The sequence below is a fragment of the Anser anser genome, assembly GCF_964211835.1.
Source record: "Anser anser genome assembly, chromosome: 3".
NCBI classification, from domain to species: Eukaryota; Metazoa; Chordata; class Aves; order Anseriformes; family Anatidae; genus Anser; species Anser anser.
In genome coordinates this window covers 22,456,221-22,481,756 of record NC_139722.1, presented here as the reverse complement: position 1 = coordinate 22,481,756, position 25,536 = coordinate 22,456,221, and the positions used below count along the sequence as shown (strand labels likewise).

General features: G+C 36.0%; 1 protein-coding gene and 1 long non-coding RNA gene across 7 annotated transcripts in view; one reads left to right on the top strand and one right to left on the bottom strand.

Annotated features, from left to right (window-relative positions):
• Positions 1–25,536, bottom strand: part of MYOM2 (myomesin 2) — an 83,998-nt gene that overhangs the window by 24,770 nt on the left and 33,692 nt on the right. For 5 of the 6 annotated variants that reach the window (XM_083831296.1, XM_083831297.1, XM_083831295.1 and 2 more), the window contains exons 13-27: positions 25,145–25,344; positions 23,922–23,975; positions 21,043–21,170; positions 17,534–17,717; positions 14,538–14,712; positions 13,288–13,409; positions 12,506–12,526; positions 11,054–11,241; positions 8,397–8,523; positions 3,852–4,030; positions 3,574–3,688; positions 2,820–2,976; positions 2,607–2,713; positions 692–736; positions 58–194 (exon numbers count right to left, since the gene is read on the bottom strand). In XM_083831296.1, the coding sequence (XP_083687422.1) occupies positions 58–194; positions 692–736; positions 2,607–2,713; positions 2,820–2,976; positions 3,574–3,688; positions 3,852–4,030; positions 8,397–8,523; positions 11,054–11,241; positions 12,506–12,526; positions 13,288–13,409; positions 14,538–14,712; positions 17,534–17,717; positions 21,043–21,170; positions 23,922–23,975; positions 25,145–25,344 (1,939 nt within the window). The remainder of the gene's footprint in view (positions 1–57; positions 195–691; positions 737–2,606; positions 2,714–2,819; positions 2,977–3,573; positions 3,689–3,851; positions 4,031–8,396; positions 8,524–11,053; positions 11,242–12,505; positions 12,527–13,287; positions 13,410–14,537; positions 14,713–17,533; positions 17,718–21,042; positions 21,171–23,921; positions 23,976–25,144; positions 25,345–25,536) is intronic. The other variant, XM_083831298.1, reaches the window with a different exon arrangement.
• LOC310897565 lies at positions 6,908–11,845 on the top strand. Its single transcript, XR_014582385.1, has 3 exons — positions 6,908–8,280; positions 10,578–10,663; positions 11,334–11,845. It is a non-coding gene; the product is annotated as an uncharacterized lncRNA (long non-coding RNA).

Sequence of the window (25,536 nt, the reverse complement as noted above, 5' to 3'; positions counted from 1 at the left end):
GTGCATAAACTGTTATTAAGCAAATTCACACATATATAATACTCAATATGCACTTACATCACTGTTTTCAACTTCTTTATCATTAATAACAAATCTGAAGGTAGAAGCTGGTGATAAACTCTCAGCTTGAATCCAGAAACGAACTTCACCTTTCTCAAGAACCTCATAAGCTAATTCTGATTTCAGAGGTATTGCTGCAGGGAGAAAAAAAATAAAATAATAAAAAATAATTTTAAAAAGGTAATCAAGAGTCAATAATGCATGAACCCTTCTTAGAAAAGAGACTATTGTAGTAAAATATTAGTATATCCCCATTATTTTTGGAACGCTGAATATAGAATTAATTTTATGCAGGGAAAATGCATTTAATGTTCATTTTTAAATTACTTTCTCAAAGAGAGAGCAGGGTTTACAATTTATTGTTTGCACAATATTTAAGGAATCTGCTAGTAGCAGCCTATAACACATTGTCAAAGTAAAGTTAAACTCCAAAAAGACTTATAAGTAATGAGAATTTTTATTCAATGCAAACTAATATTCTTCTAAATGAATAGAAAGACAAGGAAAGCAAGTTGTTCCATGAAAAATGAAGCTTCCATTGTCTCAGGAAGAACCTTTTGGGAACTCTAGTCATAACCACATAATTATATTTCTTCTAGAAATATAGAATAGATTCAGATCTTCAACTTACTTGGATTTTTTATTTCATTGCTTATTGCCATCAAACGTTCCAACTCTGAAATTAAGAAAAAGATGCATGTTTTCATTTATTCTGAAAAAGTAGTCAGAATATGAGTGTCAAAGAAGGTAGATAAGAGCATCGGCAAATAATTAATCTCCTTACGTCTTATATGTGAAATACTCAACTATCTTCAGAAGACAATGTCTTAAAAATAAGATTTAAGAAACTTAATTTCTGATGCATGGATTTAGTGAATGTTCCTATTTCAAGCATACTCTCTTATGCGAGAGAATCTAAACAGGGGATGAAACCTATTTTTAACTTCCTGTGGGACTGAAACTAAGGATGGGAGACAATAGCTTCTAAACAGTGCATAAGGCTCTTTTATCTGCTGGCCTCCTTTCTGACAAAGTACCTGAAAATCTTGTTTTACTGTGGCAGGAAACAATATTGAGTGCAAATTTGTCTGAAAAAGGTGCAGAAAGTTCTACTTAATACACTGAATCCTCATGAAGTCTGTGCAAGTCTAGAAATCATATTCTTAGGTTTTCATACTAACCCTATTTATCATATTAATTACTAGTGAAGATCTGGAATATGAACATCACTGCCTATTCCATATTTACAGATAACGTAAAGACAAATGAAAAATAGCGAGTATTTGTGACATAGTTGAGGATTTAGCAAAATTACAGAAGAATTTATAGCATTTGAGGAAGTTGGCTGTGATATAATGGTTTTCAGTACTAAGACAAAAACTGACACTCGTTCAGGGACACAGTACAAATACAAGTGTAATTTTGAGTGACAGATATGACCAGAGAAGACGCGCTAAAAGTGGGTCATGAAACAACTTATCTTGAATAGAAAAACCTGGAAATATAAAACTGAAGGCAACAAGACCTATAAACAGTTTTCGGAGTGATGCTTCAAAACTAAACCAAAAGGAAGTTCTCATAATCAAATGCAGGCCTGATCATCAATAGCAAAAATATTAATCAAAAATATTGCAAGTTTACCTTCCCTAGCAAAAGCAGATATTGGTAATTCTAAGAATATACACAAATGGTCCATGTCCTGGAGAACCATTCTTTTTGTGGCTGCACAATAATTTACTCTCAACTTTGAATGGGATTGATGCGTTTTACACTGTGACAGAAGTCCTGCCTACTATCAGACTTGCACACGGTCTCGTTGCTTCTTCTTGAACGTCAAAAAGAAGGTAAGTGGAGGGATAATCATGCTTAGTTTGGGAACTGGGCATAACAACTACAGCCTGTGGGCTGGGAAAGCAACAGTCATTTTTGTGAAAAAAACAGCAAAGTTCTTCCCTTTGCCTTTCACCTCAGTACCCCTCCATGGAAAACCAAAGTCAGACTGAAGCAAATTTGGTGTAACTCCAATGATATAGCATAGCTAAAATGAAGTAAAGCAAAGCTAATTGAAGTTTCTGTGCATCTCAGCTTTATTATATCATATGTAGAGCCTCAAGTTCTGTCTCTGTCATATTAGATAAGACTCCTTGTTAGTCAGCTAATGAAGAACCAATTATAAGGTGTAAAAGGCTAGAAAGTCAAAGCACAGCGTAAGTGACATACAAGATGAAGAAGTTCACAAAACAACGAAAAAAGAAACATTTTCTAGTGAAAGTGAAAAAGATCTTTGCAAACAGCATTATAGTCCCAGCATAAAGAAAACAAATCTAATTGGATGTATTTTTTTTTTATTGCCTTAATTTATCCCAACTTTCATTATTGTGATAATCAGAAAAATAACTAATCACATGAAGTCAGTTGAGTTGTCTTTTGTTCTTCCTTTATGCACAGGAGAGAATGTGTGGTTTGATTGTTTTTCTTTCTTGGGCAATTTTCAGTGCAGTCAAGGTGATAAAATGAAGAAGCACTTGAGATGGTAAGAACCTTACCTTCATCATCCATAACAAAGCTGGATGAAATTCCATCAGTATCACTAACTGAGATAGAATAGGTTCCCAAGTCTGATTTATCAGGATTCTTGAAGTACAGCTTAGAACTAAAATAATTAATAATGAAGGATATAATTAGTAGGTTTTCTCATGTTATAGAGATTTTTAACAGTACAAGCTTCTGGTACTTCGATACAAACTTGCATGACTTACTGATCTCCTTCTGTTTCAATCTTAAATTTATCAGAGTCTTCAATCTCTTCATATGATTTACCCCACGCAAAATGAGATGCGTCTGTAGCTTCTTTGCACTCAAAAGCCAGGTAAATATTACCCTCGTCATCCACACCTGAAAAGATTTCTTTCGTTCCTGCAAAATGGGAATCAAATCAAATGTCAAAGGTACATTTCTTTTTAGGGTTGCAATTCAGAAGTGATAAAAGCCTATGCAGATTCTGTCCTTCTCCACTTATATATATTGTTTTACTTGCATATATTTTATATTGTTTTACTTGCATATATATAGAAGAATGTTTATGTCATATTCTGATTCAGCATCACATTCTAGCAACATTCTTACTTAAAAGGCATGCTAAAATATTAAAACTTATTGAGAAACAAAGCTATAAAATGAAAATGAATATGAGAATATGTAAACAATTTTATTATCAGTCTTGAAGTTTAAATAGACTTGTAATGTTATCCTTCTTTTCACTCAGAGCAAGTAGCACCTCTGTTTGTGAAAAGAAAAACTAAAATAACTGATTATCAAAATATTTCCTGCAGTAAATAAAGCAACAAGGCTTGGCAGTACCTCTGTACCCACAGCAGTTTTTCAAGTTTTAAGCCTAAGAGCTCCTGAACTCTCAAAATACTTATCTGCACTAAAATATCAAATCAGATTGATCAAATCCACCTCTAAGTATTTCAGTATTTTAGAAGTAGAGGAGATAAAACAGTTCATTACCTGGCCTTGCCTCAACAAGCACTGGTTCAGATACCTCAGACGACTTGCCTACCCCAGCATCATTCACTGCACGAACTTTGAACACATAGGTATGACCCTCATGTAAATCTGTAACCTTGAACATAATAAAGATCATAGTCAATTTAAGAGGACAGTCTTTTAACTATATGAAGATGTTAGCAGAAGCATATATATGTATATATATATCTTTGTTGTACCCAACCATGTGTTCTTAAAACTCAGTTTTGAATTAACACTAACTACAATGTAAATGTTACCTTAAAATAGCGCTGTGCAGTAGGTTTTTCATTAGCAGTGATCCAGTCCTCTTTATCTACTTCCTTATAGTCCACTAAATACCCAGTAATGGGGCTTTTGCCTTCATACACAGGAGCTTTCCACAAAAGAACCAGTGATGTGTTTCTAACTTCACAAACCGTGAGATCATAGGCAGGACCTAAAATATTTCAAATATTGGAATTTCACTTCAATATAATAAACTTTTAAAAAGTAGAGATGGAAATGCACAATTTTGATTTTGTTTTGACTGTTTGCTTTCAAATATCTCCTCCTATACAATAAACTTAGTATATGTGATATTGAGGCACACAGTAATACCTGCTTTTTATGGTGAGTGATATTAGTATTTGAAAGCATGCATTCTTAGCTGGATCTCAGTAACTCCATTCTAAGGGAAAGTAATTCATCTGGAAAATCCATGAAGTTTAAAATTTTCCAACAAGGAACAGAGGTTTCTTGTGTATTATTTAATTTTCTAGTCCCAAATCAAAGTTGCTTCACTGAGCTTAGACTCAGGTTCATAATTTAGCAGCAGGACTTTTTTTTCTTGGTATACAGGAAACATGCTCCTTCAGCCTGGTCCAAAACCCACCAGTACAGTGGACTTGGGATCAGACTTCATGTGCCCTGGCAGAAAAGTATTTTTAATTGTGAGCTGAATAATGATAGCCAAGAAGAACTTCTGAATAGAGTATCTGCTAGGAAACTTATTTACATCTAAAGCATCCCAATGCTGTAGGAACATGTGAGCATTCTTACTTTTGAAGCTATCGGGTAATGTTCTCACTGCAATATTTTCCTCTCCCTTCACTTAACTGTTTTGGTTCCATTCGGTTTAACCTGAAGTACTATTCTTTTTTTTTTTTTTTTTTTTTTTACTACACTCTTGATATTTATTTATATCTTTAGGCTATAAAGGCATAACCATATCCATTTACTACCATACTGACATCACCTGTGACACAATACTGCTTTTCAGCCAAAGAATGTAGATGGCAGCTTTCCTCTTGTAATTTAAATTTAGAGTGAAGGAAGATGAAAGTACCTGAGACTTAAGGACATACCAATGTTGTCAGTTTGGCCTAAATAAAGATAATACTTTTTCCTAGTTATTGTCTCATTATGTAAAACAAAGTAGAAAAAACTTACAAATAAACATGGTTGCCATTGCAGCTTATATGATGTCAACTTGTGAGGAATGAACATGAGATTTCTAAAGGTTGAAATTCAGCACATTACAGCAAAAACAGCAGGAGTTTCTCCATAGTGGATAAACACATTTCAGGAAAAAACATATGGGTACCTGCTGCAGATCTTATGAGGTTAAATATTACATTTCTTGTGGAAAGACTGCAATTTTCAGGGAGCCTAAAGTCTTCTCTCAGGGCTCTGGGAAAATCCCAACTTAAATGTCTATATATCCAAAGATACTTAAATTTCCACCAGCAGATGCATTTACTAGAAATCTAGATAGCAGAAGAAAATGTGTAATGAAGTATGTTCTGTTCTGAGGAGTTTGAGTCCACAGATGTTTCTTTTCTTTTTTTTTTTTTAAAGTCATGTAAAATAATTCATTAGATATCATCTCTAGCTCACAGAGGCTTACAGGTATACCTAAGACTGAAGTTCTGTAGAATGATGAAATAATAATGGGCTCTGGGGAAGGAATACATCACTCACACTTGAAGTCTTGCAAGGGGTTTTGGTCATTCGAAGGAAGCCTCTCTTCCATATCAAAATGTGGAAGAATATTTTGTTGACACTGGGAGTATATTGCAGTCACATTACATTAGTCTTCGATATCTTTAGTCAGCCAGGGAAAAGGATCAGCCTCTTTCTTCCAGTCTTAAATCTCAAATATTTCTTTTTGCTGTTGCTAAGCCACTGTTTAAAAAAGGCTTGGGAAATATTTTAACAGGTTTGGATTTGGGGAGACAAGGGGGTTGTTTCCTTGTGGTGTTTTTTAAGCAGGAAGAATGCAATACTCTGCTCAGCTGTTTCATAATGAGAACAATGTAATCAGCTAAGGTGCACAAAGGTCAGATTGTTCATTATGAAAATGAAAATTTCATTCTCTTCATTTCCTGAAAGTACTTTTTATTTTATTTCTTTATATATCATTTAAAATGAAGGATGAAGGATAGTCTTCATTGGTTTACACTAGGCAATTTCACTGACATTTTCAAAACACTATAAATCACAGATCCATCCTTTCTATAAGGAAAATAATCGTTCCTCTGATGATGTATTTATACTAAATATTACAGAATGATAAGAAAATGTAATTAACACAATGAGAGTTAAGGTCAAAAGATTAAACATGTTGTTATTGACAACTTTGTCACGTCATTAAATCCAGAAGGTAAGATTTATGAACTCAGAGAAGAATTTAGCTAGAAAACATGGAGAACAACTCTCTGACACGTGGTTTTGCAGAAAAGAATCTGGATATTAAAACGAAGTAAACCCTAAACTTAGTATAACAGTGCAATATTTTTTAAAAGACAAATAGAAGAGGATTTATAAACAAGTAAATAATTTTATGATGTGTGGAATTACTCTTTCTCTGCTCAGTATTGATAAATCTTTATTTGAAATAAGGCGTCCAGTTTGTGTGCTGCCATTCAGGACATGAACCAACTAGAAAAAGTTCAAAAGAGGAAAAAAATATATTTATTTAGAGATAGGGAATACATGATCCAGGGGAAAACACTGCACAAACTGTTTTTTGTTAACTGAAGGGGAAAGCTGGGGCTCTGATAAAGTTTTAAACACAGAAAGTCTGTTGCAAAAAGGAAAGGAACAGTATCTTCTTCACATCTTCAGTGGACAGGACAAGGAATAAAAAGGATTAAATTGCAAGAAGAAAGATTCAGGAATATCAGAAAAACTTTTGAATTGTAAGCACAGTAAGATTAGGAATAGATCCTGCCCAGAGAACCTGGACTTCCTTCATGGGTGGAAGTCTTTAAGGATGGATTAAGCAAGCCTCTGTCAACAGCTAGATAAGTATAGCTGATCCTGCATGGGGGCAAGGAGTCAAATTAGATGACATCTGAGGCTCTTCCATAGTAAATGATTCTATTATCTCACTGAATTATTACTTGTTTCTAGTTCTAGGCAATAAATACATTTTACATAAAACAGAAAGGGAAAATGAAATTTTCTCACCTTCTTAAGCTAATTATGCCTTTTTGAAATAACTAAAAATTCCAGTAGTTTTACAAAAATAATTTAAGGCATTTGTTTTTGTTTTATAGAGAAAAAATCTGCATGAACATTTAGGCATGAAGCAGATGTGTAGGTGTCAGACAGATCCTGATTACTTAAACAGGTATTAGAATGGATCCTTAATTGTATTCCGAAGCTCGGTGTCATAAATAGGATACATTTTAACAACACATCTGTGTTTTACAGCATTTGGGGGAAAAGAAGGTAGAAATACATTAAAGTGGTAGATGCCTGTGTTTCATTATGGGCATATATCATTATACATATTGTGACACCCTTTGTTTAGGGAAATCAGTACCAGACATCAGAACTAGTTTCAGCAAAAGTGATGCTCAGCACTAGTGAGAGTGTTATGAAATAAGCATAGTGGCCCTCAAAAGCCCTTTCACAGATTATTTACAGAACTCAAGCATTACTGAGGGGAATCAATTCCCTAGATGTCTAAAATTCAGGAACAAATTTATATGCTCACGAGATCAACTTTTTTTCTGCTGGTGGTCTTGAATTCACAATACTTCTTATTTAACTTTTTTTTTTTTTTTTTTTTTAAGAAGATAGCATTGCAATTAACAGGTTTGGGCTGTATCTGCACTGTTAAACTACAAGCAACCTAAACAGAGGTTTGAGTACCAGTGCACAAGTGTTCCTACTATGTGGTTGTTAGCACATTTTTTCTAACACTTGGCTAATAACAATCTGTCAGGTAACACCTGGGTACAATCTGAGGTAATCACATAAATAAGGGAGCACAGTAGGTGAGGCTGTGAGAATTTAGCTGTAAGTTGTGGGGTATGTTGTGATACTTGCCCATAGGCCATGAAATAGGCCCCTGCTGTGTCTTATTTATGAACAAAACCATAGTTTTGGGGTATGAAGATCCAGAAATAGTCTTAATATACTGAAGTTATTGTCCTGGGTATAACACAGAAGCAAAATATGTTGTACTGGTGAAGAGGGTGAGATGGAGCTTATAGGTCTGGGGATAAAAAAAACTGACAGAAATGAAAACACACAATAAAGGCTGAAGACTTTCTGTTCTGATATGGGCAGTGAAAGAAGGTGATGCTCAGCAAGCTAAGCAAGGGTCACCTACTTCTCAGGACATCCAATGTCATCAGCAGAGATGTGGAGGCAGCTTTTAACAGGGGATCTCAGAAGCACTGGCAAAATCAACCGGTAAGTATGGCAAGAATGGACCAAAAGACTTCCAGCAGTTCGGCTGGAGTATTACAATGTCTGTGTTTTAAGGACTTTATATTAAATTTAAATCCATGAGAAACTAATTAACTTACCAGGTTCTGGCATAGTCCAAGCTTTACACTTAAAATGCTCACTAGGATCTGAAGGTTGACCTATTCCAACTATATTTGCAGCAGCAATTTTGAATTCATAGAAGGCATCTTCTGTCAAATCCTCTACCTTTTTTGAGAAAATAAATTGATATTATCAAAAGCTATGATTTACCATGTTTAAATAAATGAAACACTTAAAAATAAACATTTTGCCATTGTTTAATTCATTATCAGGATTTACTGCTCTGCTTGGAGTACTGACAGGCTCTAATCTAGAGAATTTTACTCTTAAACCAAACACGCTATAGTGGTCTAGGCTATACTTCCACATTTCTGCCACATCATCCTAGGAATAACAGCACTCAATGCATGGGCATGAGAGGCTGTAAAAGATTAGAACAAAGGTCCTGGGAGCCTCACACAATGAATGGCCACCAGCAGGTAATTAGGGAAGAGTGTTCTAAGATGAAATACCTTCTTTCACTACTTATGAATGATTATTCATAAGCCATTCACTTCAGGAAGAGTTCAAATGGTGTTTTGGCCTACAGAGGTTATAGTGGACTGAACAGGAGAGAGGAAAACAGGAAACTAAAGGAAAAGCCGATTCATTCAGTTCAGCAGTGTGCTGGTATAACACTGGGAAAGTCTCTCTTGCCAATTTTTTTCCGGCTTATGTGTCTTTTTCTTTACATTACCTACCATTACAAGATGAGGAAGTAAGTATGGAATCCATGCTATTCCTCTGCCAATGTCCCTAGTAAATGAACCTGGACTTTCCCAGTGAGTCTATCACCGCATCACCATCTCAGATTTTGAGGTCAAGGTATACAAGTTATAAGGCATGAGATTTTTGACACCCTGAGCACCTCATTCCTTTACCACACCACAATAAGCAAGTGTTCTGCAACTCAGTCCTCTGGGTAATTTTCCCAGAGTTCTGCTTAATTATATATCTCAAGAGAAAGATGCATCTGTGGTCAGTACATCTAGTAGCAGTAAATCTAGACTGGTTTAAATTTTCATGAATAAATAAACTATGACTATATTCTCTGGGAAAAGAAAAGAGAAAGGATTTTAGTGTGATATTTTTTATGGGAACAAACATATGATGAGATGGTTATCTGAGGCAAGACCAAAGCAAACAAAGTAAGCTAGGAAAAGCCAGGCAGTGATACAATTTAGATAGAATTTCCTGACAATAGAGAGCTATATAGTATAAATTACAAGAGACAACAACAGCTCAGCTTGTAAATATAGTTTTGAAAACCCAGATTATTACAGAAAGAATGTCTGTGGGTTCCCATAGAATTATTTAATCAGAGAAGGTTACACTTTAGTGATTTCCTGGTGCTGTACTGTGTATCTGAGGGCTTTGTCTGCTTGCAGTATCATAAATATTCTGTGCTACTAAAAACTGTCTTCCTTTTATTTCCCATCAGTATTTCAGATTCCAGTCCATCAAAATAATGTATGAAGACGCACCTTCAGGCACAAATACAGCTACTAGCAGGACTGAGATTTAAATATCATATTAATTAAATTCTGAATGGTTTCCCTTAATTTACATTACTCATTTGTTTACAAATGCATTAAACAATGAAAATATTTGGAAAGCATTGCTTAGCATTGCCTTTTTGAGCCTATCCTATCCACCCTTTTTTTATTTCTCACCATCCATGTTCCATCTGATATGTCAGAGATGCCAGTTATAAACTCAGTCAAAAGCATTCATACACCTGAGTATTGCCAACTGCCTTCTATGCATGAAATATTCTTACTGAGCTCATCTGAAGCATTTTCTACTTTAGCATCAAATTTCTGCTAAAGACCTACTTCTGCCCTGGCATTTATGGAAAAGTTAATGGCTTGCAAAGATAATTTTAAGAAGCATTTGGGGGAAAAAAAATCTGATTAACTTAATGTAGCAAGCATCATATTGATTTTATCATATTGATAATAAGTATCATATTGATATTAATTACTTGCTATATCCTATCTTACTAATCTTTCCTCTTGGAGGTTAACATCAGAAACTTCCTCTGTTAAAAAAACATTCAACACATAAGAGCTACCAGAAGTAATTTATTTCAAAACTAAAATTATTGATCTAGTACTCTGGAAAGGAGGATAGTAGACATAATGGTATGTTTATCTATATACTCCCCTTTCCATTTGCAGGCAAAAGTTGAGAGAAAGAGCAGGGACCGTTACATTCCAGCCCATCTCCATTTCATTTTCATGTCTCCAGTTCTACAGACAACATGGTAATCTGTCCTGCTAAACGCTTCTTCCATCTTTTCTCTGCAAGTTATTACAGTGGTGATACACATAGTATTCATTAATGAATACAGTTTATGAAGCATTCCATAGCTTATCTTGTCCTTTGTAAGAAATGTGCTTCACAACTATTTCTTCAAAAGTTTCCTCATCTAGATGGAAGTATTGGTCTTTGAATTTCATAGCAACAGATGTCACTGATTTATGGTATCTCCAGCCCAGTTTTTAGGCTTGTTGCACTCCAAAATACACTGTGGGAGGGCCTGTTTGTATTGCAGTAAATAAACTTTAAATAATTTATCTGTAAGAAAACAGAACTCTGCCAAAAGCAAAGAAATAGCCCAAGTCCAGAAAGCTAAGGATTAAAAAGTACCAACCGTATAAATTGTCCGGGTAATAAGGGAAGAATTGACTTCGTGCCAGTTTTGATGGTTAGCTTCCCGTTTATCCATATAATAACCAAGGATTGGGGAACCTCCACTGTACTTCGGTGCTTTCCAGCCAAGAGTCATTGAATGACCATCACAGTTCAGAAGCGTAATACCATGAGGATATGATGGGCAAGCTATAAAGAAATAAACATCCTGAGAGTTAGGACAGTCTAAAACACTGCAGTGTAGTTCTAAAATTGCTAACAAACATTAATTTTGTCTCCAGGCATAAATGTGGAAGCTCCTGTATGAAACATCTGCCTAATGTGCTGCCCTCTCAGGAGACAGTAAGAAGGAACAGATGAAGATCTTCAGTATTGGAAACAGTAATGTCAGCAAAAGTGTCTCCAGACCAAATATTATGCTGAAAGATTGAAATGGCTCAGAAGACATCTTCCTGCTAAGAAGCAAATAAACTAATCAAATTTTGGAATGCATTAAGAATTAATCAATAAAAAATGGCTATGAACTTAAATGAAATAAAGTCATATGACTGTCTGATCTATGGCTTTCATGTTTTTCCTCCTATCCCCATGTTACAAGCCTACTATAGACAAAGAGCGCTATCTGCCCTTAAGGAATAGAAAATATTTAGGCTTTCATTAGCTTAATCTATGTTAGACAGAAAAGACATTTCTTTCATGAGTTTACTCCCACCTGTGGCAGAAGCATAAATTCCATGTAGGCAGCTTCCTATAAAGAGAAGTGTTTTCCTGAGCTGCTTTTTAGACCTATCGAACTGGCAAACACCCTTTCTAGCAAGCACCATTTTGTATTTGCTGTCTGTGTATGACAGTTTGCCAGAAGACATGCCTTTCTTGCCCTGTTGTGCTACAGTCAGTACAGCCTAAGGTCCTGCACTTAAAGCTCACCTGATCTTTTCAGTTGAATTGCCAGTATAACTTGAGACAATGTGACTTTCCTTATGTAGAAGAGAGTATGTTAATAGAGACCTTGACACAGACCCTGATCTTCTAGCTGTACTAGTGATTAGCATGAAAACGGATAATAATCAGCAGAAATGGTCTTTTTGTTCTTTTTTTTTCAAGCGTGGTGTGACTTTCAGAGGCCATAAAACATGGCCTTTGCAATTACTAGCACTTTGCAACTAAGAATGAACACAGCAAACTCCATAAACATCCTTAAAATAATACCGCAGAAAGATTCTTTCCATGCAAATGTAAGTCACTTATAAATAGCCGTGCTAAATTCCTGTTAAGGCTACTGAAACGGATTAAAGCCATTCACATCCCATAAGTGTTTATAAGATCCATGTGCTTTGTGTTTGGTGACATACCCCATGCAACTCTCATTTTCAAAACACATAGTGACAAATCAAAAGGTGTGAATGCATTTATGACTGGGTGACAGACATAGAAGTGTTTGTGTCCCACCTACCCATATGAGACACACTTCGTCCTAAAAAAATTGAAGAGTAGGTTTGTCAGTAACATCTCATTCAGAGTTAAGAAGGCATCCTCTAAGAGCTATTCTGAATTATAAATCTTTTAAAGGATTATTTCTGACAAGGATGTTTGTTGGTTATCTTCTGTAAGATATGGCGTCTATTCAGGGTGTGGGAAGTTGTTCCATTTTAAGTTTTTCAGTAAGAAACTGAAACTATGCAGAAATGAAAGTTGGACAACAGAAGCCCAGATCTGTGTTCTAAATATTTTTCAGCCCTCCACTCAGCACATATTATTCCCATTGAAGGTAGAATAGTGGATTGTTCATACGCTGAAATTTTGTTTGCAGGGCACAAGTGCAGGTAGACTGTTCTCTGATCTAGAGCAGCCTAATGCAATTTTCTGTTTGGTCCAGCCACACAGTAATGAAGTTTCCTAGAAGTCTTCTAAATGGAGCAAATGCCATACTAAATTGATTTTCACCACTCCAGGTCACTCAGAATCTACTGTCTTAATCAAGTTTATTTCTTACAGCTGAGGAGCCAAAGGCAGACTGAGCATTAGAGTGAATCTGACCCAATACTTCTAATAGACTTTATGAATAGCATTTTTTTTTACATCATCTTTTCTCTGTAGAACAGTTACATGCCAGAGCATAAACTTCACTGAGGAGATGTGCTCCATGGCTACAAAATAAGACCAAAGGTGCTAGTTGCTGAAAATAGGTCACTCATCAAAGAAACGTGAGACTGAGTTGCGTAGAATCTTACTTACTGAGGGCTGCCTGTACTTTTATAGCCTCTGACTCCTGTGAGTTTTCACTGAATCCTACAGCATTCACAGCTTTCACACGGAAGATGTACTGCTCACCAGTTTCTAAACCATGAACAACAAACCTGGGTTAAACAAAAAAAAAAAAATCGCATCACATATTAGCATGGTTCTGATAAGATATAGTCTGCTATAACATGAAATCTTGGCAACAATAACTCAACTTCATGAATGCTTCACAAAGGGAAATATTTCCAGGAGGAAAACTGAAATACAATCCTATGAGTTAGTACAATATAATTGGATGGGGCACTGGAACAAAAGTTATAGGACTCATATTAAATGGATAGTGCTGATCTACTGGGTAGCATCATGTAAACTATAGTACATTTCATCTGAACTTTGGCTTGAAAAACTCCAATCTATTCCTTTTTCACTTTATTTTCATATTAACCACCCAAAATAGCTTTCAGTTATATTCTGAGGTTCTGGGCAATTACTGTCACATCAGAATAGTCAGAACTATCCTATTGTAGGATGTGTTTACCTATGAATAAATTAAATGTTTTTTCTTATTTTTATGCTGTCCCAATCCCTTTGACCAAGGACTTTTCTGCTTCTTGTGCTGCCCTGCCAGCGAGGGGGCTGGGGGTGCACAAGGAGCTTGGAGGGGACACAGCCAGGACAGCTGGCCCAGGCTTACCAAAGGGATGTCCCACAGCATGTGGCATCATGGTCAGCAATAAAAGCTAGGAGTGTTGGCCAGAGAGGCTGCCATTGCTTTGGGACAGGCTGGGCATTGGTCAGCAGGTGGTGAGCAACTGCATTATGCAACACTTGCTTTGTACATCCTATTATTATTATTATTATTATTACTATCATTATAATTTCTCTTTCTTTTCTGTCCTATTAAACTGTATGTATCCCAACCAACAAGCTTTTAATTTTTTTTCCTCCTGATTCTCTCCCCCATCCCACTTGGGGGGGAAGATGCTTAGCTGCCTGCTGGGTTAAACCAAAACAGTCCCCTCTCCTTCTCATATGCTTTCTCAAGTGCACCAGGTTTGTTCACCCCAATGGGAAGTCTGCCCAGCAGTCTGAAAAAAGTCTAGCTCCAAGAATCTGCAGACTATTTTTCATCTCATTCATTCAACATCCACCTCCCATGATAACACCATTGCTTAACACATAAACTGGATTAAAATTAACTACAGTTTTCAAACCTCCCCAAAATACAGAAGTATTGTCAATACCTGTTATATTTAATAGGTTTATGGTTACTAGGTTCCCAGTGATTTGATCCCACCACAGAATAGTCAATATAGTAGCCATACAAATCCTCTTCATGTTTTGGTTTATCCCATTGAACTACAACTGATGTTTTTGTATTCCTTGTGGCCACTACTCGACCAGGTGCAGATGGAACAACTAAGAAAAAGAGAAAGACATGTACTGTTATGGAACACATCAAAGTAAAAATAAGTAGATACAATGCTGCATGCTGTTACTATGTTTAACCACTTTAGCTATGATTTATCCTACCATGTCAATATTGCTATATGATTTATATTTTAGTGTATTTGTTTTGCTAAGTCACTTTTCTCGATATTTCTATATGAATGCTTATAAATATATTTATTTTTCAATTTCTTTAATTACAGTAAACTTAGTCTAAGCTGCTAGGCTTCCTACAAGTCTGATTTTATACAGGTTTTCTGAAGTGTGAATTATAAGGGAACATATTTTCAAATATCAGTGTGGATAAAGGCATACAGGTATGAAAATGCTCTTTCAAATATTCTTTCTCAAATATGAAGTTTATATATAGTTCCTGTAGCACTACTGCATCAGTAAAAAATGCACTTAAACAGTAAAGGTACAAATATCATGAGAGTTAGGAAATACCACCTGTCAGTCAACTAATGATGATGGCAATTCAGAAAAGGCAACTTTTCAGGACAACTTCAAGCATATGTTTGAATGCTAAGTGGTTAGCTAAACTTAGCAAGATGGATTTCACAGAAGCATAGGAACGTTGGTTAGAAGGGATCTTAGGGGATCACCTAGCCCACCCCGTCACCTGGTGAAACTATCACCAGCACTAAGCCAGATCAGTCATGGCTTTGTCTGAGTCTCACAAACTTACGACAATGGAGATTTCACAGCTTTCCTGCATAACCTGTTCCAGCATTGCACTATTGCACCTTTTTCACCAAGAAAGTACTGTCAAACCTTAATCTTCTAAACTACAGTTTATGGCCGTTGCCTTGTATTTCGTCATCTGGCACTGCTGAGATCAGTGTGGTACCATCATCTTTTTAAGTGACCACCCTAAACAAACCCAGCTACCTTGACCTCTCTACAGGTCACAACCTCTGGGACCCTGGCCATCTTGGTTGCTATCCACTGGAACTCTTGGTCAGTCCCAAAAGAATACTTACATACTCTTATAATGTATAAGTACACAGTACAGCAGTAAGGCTGTAATATCAAGTGGGAAGTGGGTTCAGCTTGAGATAAAGGTACCTATGTTAAGGAGTTTATGTGTCTACAAGCACATGTTCTTAAGCTGGCATTATAGTCAAAGTTCTAGGGCTTAATTCAGTTACCCAAATTCATTTACTACCATTTTAGAGCATCTGAGCCTTCTTCATGGAGTTGGCAATATGACTCAGGAGATACTGAACACCTGCACCCCTCTGAAATGGCAGACTGAAAGCATTTCAAAAGTTACTAATGTCTGCTTGGGCAACTGAACTGAGCCTCGGATCAGTGGTTGGTAGAGTGTTTGAAATGATTCATCTCACCCTGACGTAAATGCCCCATAGCTGGTCAGCCAATTTATTCTCCAGGCTCCACTCACTGCAGTGAAAGGAGACACATCCCAAGCACCTGAAGATGCCTACATGGAGATACTTAAATCTGGATGTCAATCTCAAATTGCATCCACTTTTACCACTCAAGTCAATTGTCTAGTACTAAGTGTCATTTTGGATGGCCTAGCATACCCTTTCTGCCCTCTAGTTTCTGCTCAAGAGAGAGAGCCACCCATAACTCATGTGTAATGTTTGGCAGCCCCATGAAGGTGTCTCAGCTACCCTCAGGAATGTCAAATGGCACTGTGTGCCAGCAACTAAATGAAGCCATGTGTGTCTGATGCATTTTAGCTCAGGTGGTTAACTCCATCTCTGAAAGTACTCCTACAGTTTCTCTTTAAAATAGAATCTTCTCTTTCTGCTTTCAAGTATGACTACAATTTATTCAAAATGTTTTTTTGTGTGTTAACCCCTAAGGGGTAGTCTATTTTCTGTACTAAGTTAAATAAATACAGTATTTTTCTTCCCCACCTTGGGGAATGTTGAACAGTTTAAATAATTTATATGCATTAATGAAACATCAAATCAAGAATACATAAAAGAAAAACATAATTTTGTTTCATTTTGCATAGCTACAGATCAAGCTGAAGGCAGTGGGCTACATTTTTTAAAAATTATGATAAATATTAAGAAGTCTACGTCTAGCAATATTTAGTGAGCTATGGGCATATCAGATACTGTATTCATTTCTTACATTTCTAGCAAGTGCACTAATAAGATGTGCTCTGAAAGTGACAGCTGTCAATACATGAGGCTGTTATCTGTGACCTTTGCTAAATTGCAAAAGTACATTAAATATTTGAACAACGCATTGAATAACCACTCCCTAAATTTTCATTTGTGTACTTGAATGTGGCCCTGAAATAAACACTTCATTTTCATTTGGAATTTTACCACTGAATATGAAGATGTATCTTCCCCCATCACTGAAATCTACTCATCTGCATGCCACAGGAATTCTGCACCAACAGTAACTTGCAACTTAGAATACTAAGGAAGAAAGGAAAGGCTACTTTATCTAGCTAAAAGTGTAGGGAATTAGGTAGTATATAATTACCTGAGCCAGACAATACAATTATCTAAGTTAGCAATTAACACATATTATCTTATTTTTTGAAAAGTCGTATTAGTAGAGCACTCTGAGGAATGACTAACTAAAATTAATTTAACTTTTTAACAATTACTGATCTTAGCAAGGAGATTTATGATCATTATGAAAAATTTTGAATGTTTCCAAAATTTAACATCTTGGTATTTTTGAAATTCAAAATGAAATTGATTACTATTATTGTAATTATGCTAATCTAATTATAAGGAGAGTTCTCTATTTACATTTTGTACAACATCAATTGTATTTATTATTAATGCCTTACCAACAGTATCTTGTGGTTGAATAGGTTCTGTGATTTCAGATGGATCACTGATGCCATGCTTGTTTGCTGACAGAACTCGAAAGACATATGATTTTCCTTCTGCAAGGTCAAACACTGCATAGCGAGGAGATTTTACAGCAACCTGTGCATTGACTCTTTGCCAGCTTCCACTGCCAACCATGGACTAGGAAAAAAAAAAAAAAAAAAAAGCTGCAAATCACTTCTGGGAACTGTCAAAAAGTGAACATATTGCTATATTGCATACTGTCATGAATTTGCTCATGAGCTAAAGGAGAAGGATCATTCTCAAATGCCTCACTTTAGCATATGCAAATTCTCATAGCTCATGCATTCAAATTCTCTACAATAAAGGTCTGAGTGCTTCACTGTCTCCCTGTCTGCCTAGACTTTGGTATATGTATTCTTGTACATACAGCTAACCTTCAGCTAGGGCCATGACTGTCACCCATGACTGGTACCAAAAGAGTTACTCTCATGTCCTGCAAAATTCACTTGAACACTCAAAGGTTGAGTATAAAGCAAAAGTCCTAATCCAGATTCAGCAAAAAGGTAGTGAGGGGGATGTTACTCTACTCACTGACATATCTTTATGTACTCTGTTATGTAAAGCTGTGTCTCTAAAGCATTCATCAAATGAAATAATTACTTCTGAATATTCTCTGTTGCACTGCTTTTGGTATAGTAGCTGAGCTAATTAGCATCATAACAATACATAGAAGAGAGCCAGCAAACCAGCACTCTGGGAGAATTATGTTGTCCATTAGATCCCCTGGATAATCTGTTGGCCCAAAACAAAAATTAGTCATGGTGTATTTCAGTGATTTTAGTAAAACTCAAGTGCCCACTAAACAGCTTAAATAAAATTACCTTCTGACACAGAAAGGTGCATAAAAATTAAATTTTCATAAGTTTTGGAACAGAGAGTCCATGAACAAAACCTGATAGACTGTAAACTTCTTACAGAAGAAGCAATGTTTCATGGGTCCTGTGAAACTACCCTGTATATAATGAGGCTTACTATAGATAAATAATGAAAAGGTAAACAGCTGGAGCCCATATATCAAGATCTTTTCTATAGATACTGAACTCACCTGCTGTTCTCAGTAGCAAAAAGGAAATGTAACATCCATTTTCTTCGTTAAACAGAAGATGGAATATATGAAAACAACATCATTTTGCCATATATTTTACTTTCTAGTATAAAAAACATTAATTTTTGCATTTCAATTTCACAGAGGCATGAATCAACATCACATTTTTCTCTGTAGTTTGATTTGATCTATCTGTTAAAGAATGCTTTAAAGGAACATTGCTATTCAGCATGGAGAACTCAGTTTCAATTTGTGTTTCTTGAGGCCTTTAAAAACTCTTTGTTCCTCAGCACTGAGACTTCTTTGTTTGAAATATATTAATTAGAAATCGTGCTTTCCTAAATTAACAAATGACTGTGAAAAGCAAAAAAATAAAAAGTAAAACAAAAAAAAATAATATTCACCTATGAACTGATTGGGCTATTCATATATATAAGCTATTTATATGCCAAAGGATTTTAGAGTCAGGTATTAATTAGTATAATGAACCTTTTTTTCTAATAATAGCCTTTTACTCCTCATTCTCAGTTTCCCTCAGTAAGTTTGGCATTTAATTAAGATTCATTTGTTCCTCATTGCCACTTCAGTACAGCTTTTCTGAAGATATAAAGCTATTCCTGTAAAACATGCAGATACATAAATTTTCTAGTTCATAGTTAGACTGAAATTCAGCTAAGTGTAAGTATCCACTCAGCAGACATTTACATCTGAACTTTTCATCCTGATGAGATCTGATTCTGAAAACAAGTAGGTATTTTCAGACCACATTTCATCCAACAGTAGTCTTCTAACATAGGATATCCGAATCATGAAAGTTCCAGTTTCTCTTTCATCTCTATAGGAAAGTGTAGGTAACTAGCTCAGATGTACAATTCTAAATTATAGGCAGATAAAGTTAGAATAAATCTTGTACTTGCCGTCAGACTGTGATCGAAAGCATGCTCCTGATGAAGGGCACGTTACTTATATTGCCTTTTTTTTTTCTAAATAGAGTCAGTGACCAAAACTTCCCTTCCAGCTGATGTATAAATACAAGACAAAGAGCTGGTTCAAAATGCTTAATTTCGTTGGCATGAAATTTATAGATAAGAGCAGATGTATACAACTAGGAATAAATACAAAGAAGCAATGACATGATATTGTGTGGCATAGAGAGAAAACAAGATATTTATTTAAATGGAAATTACTATTACCTTTCTTGAATGTGAAAGGCAGAGTGGGAGAAATCATAAACGTGCTTAGCTGAAAATCTAACTAGTGAGTGGACTTCACTTTATCCTTATTATTTCAACACCCGGCAGGTAATGGATGCTGAATACACTAGAGATAGGATATGAAGGGCTTTTGAATTGGGGATTTTGAAGTGACTGAGAATAAAAAGGCAGGATGGTGAGCTGCAAAAAGTGGGGTGATGTGCACAAAATGGTTAGCTAATAAATTAACTTTAAAGGAATGTGCTGAACAGTTGTGAGAAGAAAAAAAAATGCGTGGTAAGGATCTGCTGACACAATATTCAACATGGAAACTGAATGTGTGGCAGTTTTATGGACGGTTTCACTGTCCATGGATCATTAAGAGGGGGCATATGCTAGATCCATCATTCATAAAAACTAAGTATAGCTTGGCATGTAAGAGTTTTAGAGGTCAGGTATGAGGCCCATTTTACTTATTGAAGTAATGGGCAAACTTTGAAGCAAGGAGGAAAGATTACAACCTCTGGCTGTAATTCAACATATTTAATTTACACAGCTGGCACGGGGACAGATTTATCTAAATCTTAGTAGCTTAGATGGGAGAAGAACAAGCTTCTTCTACTGTCATCACCCAAGTTCCCTATCAAGTCTAAGGGCTGCCAGGAAGACTACCAGGGAGCAGTGAACCTGAAAGAGACATCTGCCTCACTACTAGGCTTTTAGGGAATAAACTGGAAATATCAGGTTATAGCACAGGGTGCAGTAAGCCTGCAAAAAGAAAAGTGAGAATCAAGTTACGAGTCACTGCTTATTCCTTGCTCTACTGCAGGACTACCATAACATTCCTTGTAATACAGGCAAACTGCAAGTCTTGCCTGTAGGGATGTGAAATCTAAGATTTTATTTATTTTTTTTCCCATTAAACTGCTACCTTACACACATAGTTTGCTCTCATTTTAGACAGCAGCAAGCAAATTGCACAGGGGTATCCTTTTCCCTGGACCTTGAATTTCAATATTCATTAAATCATGTAATATGACATTTGATTGTCCATGCCTCTCTAACATCTCATTACCTGATCCTGCGAGACCTCAGAAAGTGTTAGTTTTATTGCTCATTCTGCAGTTCTAAAAATGAGTTGAATATAATTGCATGTGGCAATGAAACCCCTCATAGCTGAATGCCTTTGTGCAGTACAATGTACCTTCTCAATGAAGTACGTCAATGGCTCCCTGCCACGGGGAACAGGTGGATCCCAGCTGAGTACAACATATGTTTTGCTGATTTCTGAAGCATGTACATTGGTGGGAGGGCCTGGAATCTGAATATCGCCTGGAAGAGTAATAAATGTAGCGGGCGTTAAACAGCAGATTAACCTCAGGGTCAGCTTTTACACTACAGCTCAACTTTCTGAACACCCACCCTGCAGCACAGTGCTCAGCTAGGACATCATCCATGCAGTCCACTTGCTCACTTCAGCTCCATTTTGAGGAATGAAGTATCAGCATTAAAAGTTAGTTATTTACTTTTTCAGTTAAAGTTAAATATGCCCCTGAAAAGCTGTGCATTTGTCACACATTTTTTTTCCTTTGATCACATTTGAATTACTTTTATCTGCTGGACAGAAAGCCTTGGAAAAAAAAAAAAAAAAAACTCCCCACTATATGCAAATAAATGTATTTTTTGATCAAAGACAGAATTCCAATGTGGCATTACAAGAACTTAGGCTAGAAGATACCTGCAAGCGAAGTACAGTAAGGAGAAGAACAGCAAAGTGGAAAGGAGGAAAGGAAACAGAACCTATTAACAATATAATGTGATGGTATTACCAGCTAGCATAGTCTAAAGCACTGTTAAAAACCATGGATCAGAGGCAGACAAATGTCACCAGCCCTTTGCTGACTCCATCAATTGGAGTGGCCAAGCCAAACCCCCTCTCCTCATTTGCCGTACAGTGTTAACAGCAAGGTGAGGCATGACCTGTGTGCCAGGTTGGAGGCAGTCAGCGTGGCCATTCATGTCCGCAATCACCCACAGCAGCATGAGAAGAAGCCAGTTCCCCTACCAGTGGGATTACAATGGTGTAAAGCAGTACTACATAGGAATGGCTCAGGACAATGAGAGACAGCCTCAGGCAGAGCTACACAGCTCTGAAGAAGCTTCCTCTTGGTAATAGTTCAGAAATAGCAATTCAGCAGACACCTTCAATTTCTTTTTGTCTGTTTGTTTGTTTACAATGGAGAAAGCAAAAAGTTTCATTCTTTTAAGCCAAATTTTGTCACTTCTCATGTTAACAGGGGCCATATGTCCTCTAAATGGTCAGCATTTGACATCAAAAAAGAGAAAAATGATTCTATAATAATATCTAAATATGGAAGTGATGTTTTAACATTTTATAAACATCTCTAGAACAAACAAGGCTCAAAATGCACACTAGTTATTTCATCATATCAATCTCCCAATCAAAACCAGACTTTTTAAAAGTAAATGGTCATATCCAAAGAAAATTGGATACGCACTCTCTCAGTGCTTTCTAATATTTGATTTCCTACAGATAACCTTTTTCTTTAAGAAAGGCACATGAACCAGATGAGTCTAAGACAAATTTTCCAATTTACAGTCAAGAAAATAATGTTAATCATTAAATATAGCTATCTGCAACACAATGCATACAGTCAAATGTCTTCCAATTGGTTTTACATAAGTAAATCTCAAAATACTTTTTTTTACATTATTGAAAAACCTGAAGCTGACAAAGTTTATAATGATATGACATGATAGTACAGCCCACTTGCTCAGAATGAAAGGTCACCTGGCACTAAAAAGGAAATACATTTGTGATCTATGAGATCACTTTTTCAAAAGAAGTATCCAATTTTGTGGATGAAAATAATGATCTATACAAGCAATAGTATGTGGAGCTTCATATTCCTCTATTAAATATGAATAAATGAAACATGAATCTCAATCTTATTATTTATACTTACACCAGATTGGCTGTTTAACCTCCTGATCATTCTCAGGCAATCCTGAGAAGAGGAACATACCCTTTGAAGCCAAACAAGTTAAACAAATGTGTTCTGATCCTATATTGTGATTCTGATCCTACAACATCCCTATCACTTCATTTAGGATACCATCATCAAAATGGAGAAATTTCATCTGTCCCACCCATGCACTGGAGAAACTATTTAACATCTAATTCTTTATTCAATTGCACCTGTTCTCAGGTGGATTTTCTTATATTATGTTATTATTGGAGTTACAGGTTTATAAGCTTACTTCGTTGAAGATAGTATAAAGATTTTTTTTATCTACTATGCCATTATAGTTAACATTTTTGACAGGTTAAGTGAAAAGAAAATCATTATGCAAGCCAAAATAAAAAATAAAAAATCATCACATATAGAAATAAAAACAGATATGGAAGACATTTGGGCTTTACTCAAAATTTGGAAATGATCTCTCCAGTTCTTCTGAGGAAAAACAATGTTTAGTTATATACTAAAGTTATACATATATATATATATATATATATATTTATATATATATTTTAGTTATATAAAATGTTTAGTCTATAACCTTAACAACCTCTCTGTTCAGGGAGAGAGATATTAATTAAAGAATTGGGATGGATTTGCATAAGGTGTTTTTGTTTTGGTGTGGTGTGGTGTTGTGTGGTGTGTGTGTGTGTGAGAAAGCAGAAACAACTTGCTCAGATCATCAAATTCAATCTAAAAAAAAAAAAATAAACTATATTTAGCTCCCAGAAGGATAGCTGAAAAGGAAATTTGGGTGATCAAATATGTTCAGCTGTTCAAACTCAGCCTAGCACTGGCCAAAGGTAAAAGATGAGGAGACTCTGTCAGCACATAATGAAACTGGTATGGTACTGTCTGTCCTTTTAGACCTTTACCTTTCACTTGTGTTCTCTCAGGCTTGCAAGCCAAAATATCTGACTATATATGTTACTATAAAAAGTTTACTCAGTAGGCGGATTTCTTTCAAAGCTATGTTTCAAAACAAATTGCTGAAATCCTGGGATACAAGCAAATGGACTGAAATAATAGAAATACAACATACCTTCAAGGTCATCTTTACTGATTACAATCTTTCTCCCTTCATCCACATGAACAGCTGTTAAGCAAAGCATTCAGTTAGTTTCTTGAACCAGATTACTATATTTACAAATTTTGCAAATTACTGTTCATCATCTATCAAGAACCCTGTATGCCTCTATTTCTGTAAAATTCTGCTTTCAATCTTTCCACAGACGCAATCAACTCAAAGTCATACATTGCTTCTTTAACTTCCATAGGAAACCCAAACAAGACAGTACTATTTAAAGATGTGCTAAAAAGTAAGAATCACAGCCACAATAGATTTATTCAATTGTCTGGCAGATTGGCAAACAATTGTATATTGACTTTTGCCATAGGTATTGGTCATAAAGTCAATGGAAACAGCATATTCAGCTCAGGTTTTACAAGCAGCATTGGGACAGTGCTCTGCAGTCTTCATAATGACTTTAATTCCCTTATGTATAAAAGGAGCACACAAAACAAAAAGTGCACAAGTATACAATATATGGAATAAAAGTACTCCCCAGAGCAAGACAGCTTACTGTACTCATGGAGGAGCTCTCATAAGGCTCGTTTGCAGACTGAAGTGGCCTTTAGCACAAGACCTCAAAAGGAGTTTATTTATTAGATTTACTTTTTCCATCTGCCAGAAAAGTCACAATACCAGATACCCCCAACCTGTAGCAGGGGAGCTTTGTGCCAGTAATGGCACTTCACTGAGGAGAAAAAAAAAAAAAAAGGAAAAGAAAAAGAAGAAAAAAAAAAAAAGTGGATAAATGCAGCAGTCTGTGGGATTGTGATTTTTTTTTTTTTTTTTGCTAAGATAGACATTTCAATTACTTTTTCAAATGTTTCTGCCAGCAAATATAGAAGTTTATGGGACCTCAGTGCCTGTCTCACATTGCAAATGTTACAAGCTTCCAGGGCATACTGAAAGCTTGAAAACATTATTCCTTGAAGTAATTTATATTATTTGTATTTAAAGCTAAGCAAAAACAGCTAAAACTGAGATGAAATCTCCAGGTCCATGAAAAATTGTCCATGTGGACCTTGCCATTCCAGCTATACACCCTCCACCCCACCCCCCACCCTCCCATTGAAATTAGTGAGATATTCATTCAAAGGAAGAAGTAAACACTACTGCTTAGGTTAACTAAGCAAACAGAATCTGAAAAAAATGTAAGATTGCATATTCATCATCTGTTCCAGCCTCGCAGAACCTACTTTGTGTTCTTTCCAGGTCAACAGGGTCAAGAGCTGCAACCGGTTCAGAGACTCGAGAAGGCCTGCTAATGCCAGCATTGTTCACTGCTCTCACGCGGAATATGTAGGACCGTCCCTCATAAAGACCAGTCACAGGATACTTGCAGATTTTTACAGGAGCATCATTGCACTGGACCCAGTTTTCCAAGCCTACTTCACATCTTGGAGTAGCAGAAGACAGCTTTTATCAGTGTCATCCCACAATAAAATACACTGTCCTACATACTAAGGCCAGAATCACAGAAGCCACCCTCATTAAACTGAAGGACTAAACCATGTCAGTCATCAGTGAAACACTCTTTATACACTCTTTCCTCTGATCAGACAACCAATTCTCACCTTGCTCGTATTTA